Raw genomic sequence first — 9,252 nt, forward strand, 5'->3', positions numbered from 1 at the left:
TGCCTTTTGCTGAGTTATGATATTAAATTAAATTGGTGTTCTCCTAATTCCCCATTCTAGTATGACCAGCAGAGTGCAGCTGAAGCAGGACAGGCTTGTAGGTCTTACTGATTCCTCCAGCTGCTAGAGACGATCAGAGCATGAGGATGGAGAGACCAGCAAGTGTTGAGTCAGAGAAGGTCAGGTAGGGAAGGAAGTGTTGCTTATAGGGGCCGGGTGTGTTTGGCTAAATATATTTCTCCAAGTCAGTTTATTTATTGGTTTTAAAACTAATGCCTCTTCTTCTATGTTACATTTCTTGCATTATTTTTAGTAGATAATCGGCGTACTGTACTGTGTCTGCTGGTGGTTTAAATTGATTTCAGCTACATTCAAAAACGTATTCAGATTTTAACATGCATTTTCTACTTACTATATATTTCAGTTTTACTCTCTCAGTAACTTCTGTGTTACACCTATGCAATATTTTTTTGCTAACTCCCCCCCACCCGAGAGGAAGACAGGTGAGAGGTAAAACTTGCTACATTTACCCTGTGATGTGAGCGTGAGGTGAAGGAGTGTACGGACGCGCTGAAGTGTATGCGAAGACATCATCAGCGCCCCGCCCCCTCCAGATGGGGTTTTGGCGCCCCCTCTGGTGCAGTGCCCCTTTGCGTTGCATGCCCACATTTTGCGCCACTGTTGCTCCTCAGGTCAACCTCAGCGAAGGCTGCTGACCTCCAGCAGGAAACGAGCCGTAATCACTGACAGAACAATCTGTCTGATCCAGAAACGCTCCGGAGTTGAAATAACATAATCTGGACTCACAAACATCAGCAGAAAATAAAATATGCTGACAGCGGAAATGAGACATTTAGCCCAATGTGTGTGTGTCTGTGGGTGTGAGAGAGAGAGCAGCAAAGATGAGGAATCGCATGACTCAGCTCTTCTTATCGTTTATGATTAACAGTTAATTTGGGTGAGTGGCGGTGTGTGTGTCTGTCAATGTGTGTGTGTGTGTGCTCACACAGCTGTCTTTGTGGCTCCGTGACGTTCAGTGGAGCAAAGTGAGAGGAAAGTTTCCGGGACATTTTCCATCAGCGGGGACGTCAGAACGTCGGGACTTTTCATGATGTCGGGTCACCGTTACGTTCCAAGTTTGTATCGTTCTTTTGAAAAAGCGGTGAATAAAATCTGAGATCTGAAGGCGTAAGCTTTAAAAAGCTTGAACAAAGTCGAGGAGCAACCTGAATGCAGCGATGCCTCTGATCCCTTCAGTAAACCAACGTATCCCAATCCGCAAATCACACTAAAGTTAGTCTTACTATTTCTGTCATTGTCCTTCCTAAAGAAATGTGCTTTCCTCCTGCGTCTTGGTGAGTTACACGTGCAAAGAGTGTCAGCAGGAGCACGACGACGTAAAACATGCATCAGGCAACAACACACCATAAACGGCAACGCAGGAAACTGAAATGTGTCGTCAGGTTAAAGTTCGCTGGAGTCAAAGTGCAGCTTCAGAAACGCTGCAGCAGGAAAACCTAAAGACGACGGATCGGTAGCAGAAATAAATCCAGAAGGTTCTGGATGTTCCACCGGGTCAGAACCATCATCACCCTGAGCTGAATATTCTGGAGAAAATCTGGAAAAATGTTTAAACTGGGAAGGCATCAGGACTATAACTGGGTCGGGTAAAGTCCAGGGTTCTGTGATCCGGTTCGACTGACTGTGGGTTCTGGTGGACAGGAGGTCCAAACAGGACCGGTTCTCAAATGCAGACCAAAAACTTTGTCTCGATGCGTTGGTTCAGTTTTTCTGCCAGAACCCGGACTGAAAAACTGCTGAACAACCAGCGGTCCTGGCTAGTTAATGGACAGCTTTGGTCTCCATTACTTAGCCAGAGCCCTTGGTGGGAGGGGCTAAGTCATGTGATCTCCCACAGAAACAACCAGACAAGTTTTCTTCTTTACATTTAGTGAAATCACACAAATATACAAACTGAGCAAAAGGCAATGATAGAAAAACAGACGGCGGCCATTATGAGGCATCGACGTTCAAATCAGCAAAACCACAAGAAAAACAAGGCAATGGCGAATGGAACCAAAGATGGGCCCCGACTATTTCCTGGACTTGGCTGCACCTCGGGGAATAAAGACGTTCCCAGGAGGAGCGACAGATGGCCTGATGGTGGCGCTGTGACCCGCAGGCAGCCAATCAGGTGCTAGAACCAACATCACCTGATAAATGGCATCACAGCAGCCGGGTCAGCTGGCTGAAACAGGAGAGGAGGAGCTTCTGATGTCAGAGTTCACCTGAGGGAAATCGACCAATCACAGGCAGTGCTGCAGCACAGAGGAGGGGGCGGAGCCTGAAAGCTACCCTCCCCTAACCAGAGACACCAGGTACGGTCTTGCTCAGGTGTTTGGATCCCCTCTGCTGGCTCCGCCCTCCTCTTCGTCAGGACGAAGAGTCCGGAGCGGTTCTGGACATGATGGCGGTCCATCCCCCAGGTGGGACACGAGATCGCTGCTGACAAACATCTCCATCCTCCCATAATAAATAAAATCCATCACAAAAATAAATAAAATAATAAATATCCCACCACTGAGTGTCTGTGTGACTCGGGCCGGGTCTAATTCCTGGAGTCTGGGCTAGGAGCTGCCAGCTCCAGTCCTCCAGGTTCTAGAAAACCTGGATTAAATGGTCCGCCATCCAGTTCAGCAGAGGTCCCCGTTGTAGACTCCAGGAATTAGACCTGGCCCTCCCAAATAGGAATCCCAGAGAATCACTGATCTGCCTTGAAATCTGCTTATGAAATGAGGCTCATGATTGGTTAGCTTGTTACCAAGGAGACAGAATGTTTCCTTCATGAAGTTCAGCAGGACGCGGAGAAGTTTGGTGGTCCAGATCTGATCAGTGATTGGCTGGTTTTTCTGCTCAGACACCCAATGGGGGGCGAACAGTGGTGCTGGTACGCTAGTGGCTTCAGAGCCCGACCTGTGCTACCGACACAACGCAGAACCCGCCCTCCATCTGGTCCTTTTGGGTTCACACAGATTAAACGGCTTCAGCTGAGCTGCAACATTTCACACCAAGCACCTGGAGGTCAGAGGTCATCCAGAGGTCACCTGCTCCACCTGTAACCGTCTGCAGCTGCTGTTCCCAACCCGACTGCCAGGGGGCAGCAGCTGCTGCAAACGAACCTAAACTCCAACATTTATTCTCATTATAATAAATTAAACATTAATTAAGATTTAAATTTTCATCTTTTTTCCCAAACATCAGTTCTGAAACTCGACCTGAAGGAAGGAAGTCCACTGGGTTTCTGGACCCGAGTGGAAACGATTCAACTGGAACAGAACCGGAACCAGATTCTGGTAGAACCAGCTGTGCTATCTGACATCGGAGAGCAACCGGACCTCTGAGCCGGCCAGAACCAGCGCTGTGATGTGTAAATGTTCCAGAACACAGATGGAGCGTCTCCTGCCAAGTCTCAGGCGGTCCAAACCCGGTTCCCGGACCGAGCCATTAAAAAACCTGCTGAGCTCCGGTTCTGCTCGTTAAAAAAGTACCAAAACGCCCGTTTGGATCTGTAGAGCAGGATTGTTGTGGCTCGGTCCGAGCCGGTCTGCAGGGTTCTGGGCCTGTCGGTACCGTCAGACTCGGATGTAATGTTCCACTTTATACAAGTTCTGGTCCATAAAGTCCACAAGGTTCTGATTACATTTGAACATTTTTTAGATTTTATCATTTGAGCTTCATTTTTCTTCTTCTTTACAATTATGGCCACAAGTCTCAAAAGTTCTAGGAATCCGGCCCGGTTCAGCTCCACTCTCGGTTCTGGACCGGATTTGGTCCAAGTCCGGTCCAGTCCTGAGGGAGTTCTGGTCGGGTCTTTGCATGGCACTAGGTTTGTAGCTCTGCACAGTATTTCCCCATCGGCGCCGTTAGCATGGCTGTGTGTCCAGTCCGGATTGGGTCCAGATCCCAGGTGATTCTGGTTCTGACCCGGACAGCGTTGCTGTGCTGGAATGTATTCAGAGGTTCTGTCCACAGTCTGGTTGGTCAGGCAGTGCGTCCTCCCGGCCAGCGGACTGACCAATGAGGAGCAGGGGGCGGGACCGGGGGTCCGATCGGATCGGGCTCAGTGTGCTGCGCTGATTGTTCACAGAACCGGAACAGAATCGACACCTGACGTTCGTTTTGGCTCCGCCTCCTTCATTAAAGCTTCAAACTGTCCAGAATCCGATACTTGTTCTGGATCAGAACCGGATCGCTGTGAGGTCCAGATGAACCCCGGTTCTGATCTGGAGGGCCGGGACGGGCTTCTGTTACGCTTCACTTTACATCCTGAGCTCAGTCAGTAGCGGTTCCGATCCAAACCGCCCTGGTTCTGCTGTAGAACCTGTTGAGGTCCGGCTGGCTCCACGAGTCTCAGGAAAGGTTCTGCCCGCTGGGTTCTGGGTCCAATCAATCCATCTGACCAATAAATCAATTGACAGACTGACTGCTGGTGATTCGGTCCGGTCCGGTCCGGCTGTTCAGCAGAACCTCATCCCCCACAAGCCCCGCCCCCCATCGGTCCGGCGCCGACTCTCAGCTGCTGCCGGACATCAGGTTGATGGCTTGGTCCAGTTTGTGTCTCAGCTTGTGTTTCCGACAGTAACCGTCCCGGTCCAACGCCGTCAGGATCTGGAGACACAGAGAGACGGAGGGATGGAGGGACGGAGGGACGGAGAGACGGAGGGATAGACCGGGTCAGGAGTTATTCGGTTATCCACCCGTAATCAAATATTGAAAACCAGATTTAGCAAAGTTTTCCCAGGTTTTCATCTTCCCAGCCTCGTTTGGACCGACCGTCTGCTGATGGGTCCAACATGGTGGACCCATTGTAGTTGTATCAGGAGGCATCAGAGTCAGTTCTGGTTCTGTTTGACCCGGTTTAAAAGGCTCATCTAAAGCGACATGAAAATCCTGATGACTGGAGCTTTGAGGCCCAGTGAAGAAAACAGTGGACATCATTTAGATATAAAGTCATGTAAAACAAGCGTTAGGTAGTAAAATATTCACTCTTATCCATTCAAAAATAGAAAACTAGTTGAAACCCAGCTTCTAAAACATCCAGAACCAGAACAGATAAAAACATCCAAACTGGTCCTTCTGGTCCTGCCTGACTTTTCCTCTGGATGAAGCAGGAAAAGCCTGGAGGGAGTCCTGGGCTGTGAACCCAAGTAGGAGCTCCACACGTTCCTGATCAGCTGGAGGTCACACATCAGGCTCTTTAAGGAAGTTTTGGCAGGAGACCAAAAGCCTCTACATCTTTCTTTTTGGAAAGTACAATCATGGAATGAGGACCAAACTGAAGTTTCCCAGGAAAAGCTGTGAAACCAAGAACTGCAGAAGAAGGAAACAACAGCCTCACCTCTTCCTTGTACTTGTTGATGTAGAAGTAGAGTTCATTGAGCGCGCTCAGTGTGTTGAACTCGTTGCCATGCAGACGGGACTGCTCCACCAGGTAGGCGTCCATGTCCTGGTCGCTGATGCTGGGCATCTTGGAGATGTCCCTGTAGTACCTTCATGACAGACAGACAGGTGAGACCGGTCCGGAACCGAAACACCAGCTTCTGGTTCCGGACTGAACAATCTGGATCTGTTCAGCCAAACAGATTTTAGACTTTTCAAATGCCTTTGAGGATTTGTGGACTAATCATCTGTTTTGAGTTTCTGAAAGTAACTGAATTTCTTATAAGAAGCCACATTTTCCAATGAAATCTTCAAAAACCCAACAATGAGAGCAAATCAGCAGCTTCCAGCTTTAGAGCACTATGGATGAAATCTGAAATGAAAAACTGCTGAAACAAGTCTCAAAGTGTCTTCCTGCCCCTGGTGAAGGTGGGGCACTTTTCCCTCTCCTGCCTCCCCCATCTGCGCTGCTTTTGCTATTTTTTTTCGGGGCATCTCTTTGCATGTCCTCCAAATTGTAAATTATGGGTCTGGTCAACTGGGGCCTCACGCATAAAAGACTGCGCAGTTTTCACACTAAAACTTGGGAGTACAGAGGAATGTAGAAAAATGCGGTGCACAAAAGAAGTCGGATGCATGAAGCCGTGCGCACGTGGTGGCGCACCTTTCCTTTATTAATCCTAATTTACAGGGACCAGAGCAGCTGCTGCTCCGCCTGTCGCCTCCATAAATACATATTAATGTAAATTAGTATAAATACCCAGAAGTCTGCCGCCACGTGAAGCCGTAACCATGGCAACGGCCTTGTTTGTAGCGGGTTTTTTTAAAGGTTTTGTTGGCTCTACTGGCCTTTATTTGAAAGTAGTTCGACAGGAAAGAGGGAGATGAGCGGCAAATGTCACCAGACCGGGAATCGAACCTGTGACCTCTGGCATGAGGACCAAGGCCTGAATATGGGGGTTGTGCTTTGCCCCTGCGCCACCACAGCACCCCCATTGTGTGAAGCAGTCTAAGTATTTATAATAATACTTATATATTTTTCTTTAAAAGTTGCTTTGAGGGCACATACTGTCACCTCACAAAATAAAAATACATTTTAAAGAAAAAAAAATCAAATTTAAAAAATAAAAATATCCTGCAAATGCCTGTCTGAACAGCAGCAAAGCTTTCAGCCCGGATTTAAAGACGGAGTCTCTGAGTGGGAAACTGGACGTTTATTCTAAAGAGGGGTGTCCAAACTTTTTGAGACCAAGATCTACTTTTTCTCTCACCAGCCGCCTGAGATCTACCTCAGGACACACAGACATAAAAATTGCAAATTAAACTCTCGACTTATTTTATATGCAAATATCCATCAGTTGTAGCAGAAATAATAAAGTGGCAGAAAACCTGATCCAGTTTCTTCCTCAGTGAGATTCTGACACTGGGAGCAGGTTACTGGTTTCTCAGTCAGAAGCTGGTTTCAGACCTGATGCCAGCAGGTCAGTCAGTCATGGTGGATCTGAACTTTGGTTTGATGACTGAAATGTGAGAAACTACAGACTGATAGGAGGAACCAGAGAGCCCAGTAAAGGTAAAGGCAAATCTTCTGAAGTCGGGACATAATTCATTTAATTTCACATAATTATCGTGGCAGAGATTACTTTAAAAACACAACATTCAGTCCGTTACATATCAGGTTTCCAGGCTTGATATTTATTCCTCGATTATTAATAAGCCTCTCATGGACACAGCGCTGGTCGAGCAGCTCATTTAAACTCCTGCTCTGCTCTGTTGCCTTTTTTTCTCTTTTCTTTGTTAATGGGACCAAAACACCTTGTTGAAACAATAATTACTGAGATTGTTCATTTTAACACGTTTCGTTGATTTTTTATTCTTATTCTTTTTTAATGAAGCTACAAACGTTTAGGATCTTGGTGAATATTTTTGATAAGCCCGTCAGAAGAGGAAGTGCTGCTCTCAGCTTCCTGGTGGCGATCAGATTGTCACCTGCTGAGATCGACTCAGAACCTTTCCGATCGATCGACGTATTGAGCACCCCTGATCTAAATAGTAGAATCATGTGCATAAGTTGTACATCTGCAGAATAAAGATGCTTTATGTCCATAAGGCGCATTGACAAAGCGGGCGGCTCGACTGAAGAATGACTGCAGCTGGACTGGTACCGGTACCACACGGCTCCTTCTTTAGGTTTTGCTCAGACTGATCATTCTGGAGCTCTGAACAAAACCTAAAGAAGGAGCTGTGCGGTACCGCTCATAAACCATCATCATCATTTCCCAGCAGATCAATATGATCTCTGATCAATCCTCGCTCTGAAACCTACCGTTGTTCTCCATCAGAGCCAAAGCTCCACAATTACACGGCTCACCTTCACGCAGCTACTTGTATACGTGTGATTGCATACACACCTTAAAAATAATCAAACATGTTGATTACATTTCTATAGATGCCATCTTGTACGTAAAATATGGTGCCACACATTTCTTATGCGCACGCCGTGTTATGCATGAGGCCCCTGGTCTTTCAGCACAGTTGACCAAATTTTCTGGAGAAGACGAGCGGTCAAAGCAGAGCCGTCTGGTCCGATGGGACCCATGCAGCTGGAAGCACCGTGGACCGGGTGTTTGTCTGTTATTCTGGCGCCTCCATGATGGCTCCAGCCTCAGGAACCTGTCTACCCATGCCTTATGTTGTCTTTTTTTGTTCTTTGGATGGGCTGCACTCAAACATACTTGATTGTGCTTCTTTGTACACAACAATAAAGACTGATTGTGAAAGTAAAGCCGTACACAGACAATGTTGTTTCAATAAAGAAGAAACTAAACGTGTACATGACCCATCTGGTGACCTCTGATGGTTTGTTACCTGAACTCACGTCTCATCTGGTTGTGGAGAAACTATCAATGAAGTGTTTCATCTAATTCTTCTAAAGTTTGGGCTGCGAAGCTGTGAAACATTAACATGTGAAAAGCCCAGAGAAGACCAAGGTAACTGCTTTTCTACCTCTCCACCCAGCTTTTGTAGTTGGGGATGTCTTTAGCATAGAGCAACTTGTTGGACGGTGAGTCTTTGCCGAGCCGATGTTCGGATGTCGAGCACGAGTCCATGAAGGTCTGCGCCACCACCGACAGGCAGGCGTCTGTGATGCTGCTCTTATGGATGTCGAAGACGAACTGTGGATTCTTAATGACGTTGACCCAGAACCTGAGAGGAAGACTGCATACCGCACAGAGGCTTACTCAGACGGAACCTAGGAAGATGTTCAGGGACAAAATTCATGGGTTCTTGGCTCACCAGTTGCTCTTCCAGGTGTGCCGGACATCTGGGTCGGTGATTGACCGTTTGTCGGCCTGCTCGTCCAAAAAGTCGAACATGTATTTAATCGCCAACGGCAGTGCAGAGCCACGATGGGCCGTGCTGAACACAGTCTCAAAAAGGTCGTCCACAAACTTCTGCAGCGTCCCCTGGTGGTGGAAGGACCAATGTATCATTTAAGAGTCAGAACGATGATGAAATATTTGACATCAAAAGTCGAAATTAGAGATGTGCTGATTAGGTTTTTTCCTGCTGATTCTGATCACCCATGAGGGCCGATCACCGAAAACCAGTGGCGCAAAAAGTGGGTATGCAGCGCATGCAACGCAGAGGGGCGCCGCGCCAGAGGGGCGCCGCGCCAGAGGGGCGCCGCGCCAGAGGGGCGCCGCGCCAGAGGGGCGCCGCACCAGAGGGGCATCAAAACCCCGTCTGGAGGGGGCAGCGCCGATGATGCCTTCACATACACTTCACCGCCCCCTTACGCTGCTTCACCTC

The 9,252-nt window shown here is 47.8% G+C and overlaps 1 protein-coding gene across 1 annotated transcript; it reads right to left on the bottom strand.

Moving 5' to 3' along the window:
* Positions 1-1,933: 1,933 nt before the first annotated feature.
* On the bottom strand, positions 1,934-9,041 carry LOC106943227 (plexin A3-like). The gene is made up of 4 exons (XM_015026559.1): positions 8,737-9,041; positions 8,446-8,658; positions 5,399-5,549; positions 1,934-4,668 (listed from the first exon to the last, which is right to left on the bottom strand). The coding sequence occupies exons 1-4, from the start codon at positions 8,931-8,933 to the stop codon at positions 4,573-4,575; spliced, it is 657 nt and encodes a 218-aa protein (XP_014882045.1). The 5' UTR covers positions 8,934-9,041; the 3' UTR covers positions 1,934-4,572.
* Between the last annotated feature and the right edge of the window lie 211 nt (positions 9,042-9,252).

The sequence above is a fragment of the Poecilia latipinna genome, unplaced genomic scaffold, assembly GCF_001443285.1.
Source record: "Poecilia latipinna isolate Pla-1442-1.1 unplaced genomic scaffold, P_latipinna-1.0 Scaffold5011, whole genome shotgun sequence".
NCBI lineage: Eukaryota > Metazoa > Chordata > Actinopteri > Cyprinodontiformes > Poeciliidae > Poecilia > Poecilia latipinna.

What these genes read in the sequence shown, in the direction of transcription:
- LOC106943227 (XM_015026559.1), bottom strand. Translation starts at nt 8,933, where the DNA reads ATGATACATTGGTCCTTCCACCACCAGGGGACGCTGCAGAAGTTTGTG. An exon ending in TACAAAAGCTGGGTGGAGAG is followed by an intron (nt 5,550 to 8,445) that starts GTAGAAAAGCAG and finishes TCTGTCATGAAG; the next exon opens with GTACTACAGGGACATCTCCA. An exon ending in TCAACAAGTACAAGGAAGAG is followed by an intron (nt 4,669 to 5,398) that starts GTGAGGCTGTTG and finishes CTGTGTCTCCAG; the next exon opens with ATCCTGACGGCGTTGGACCG.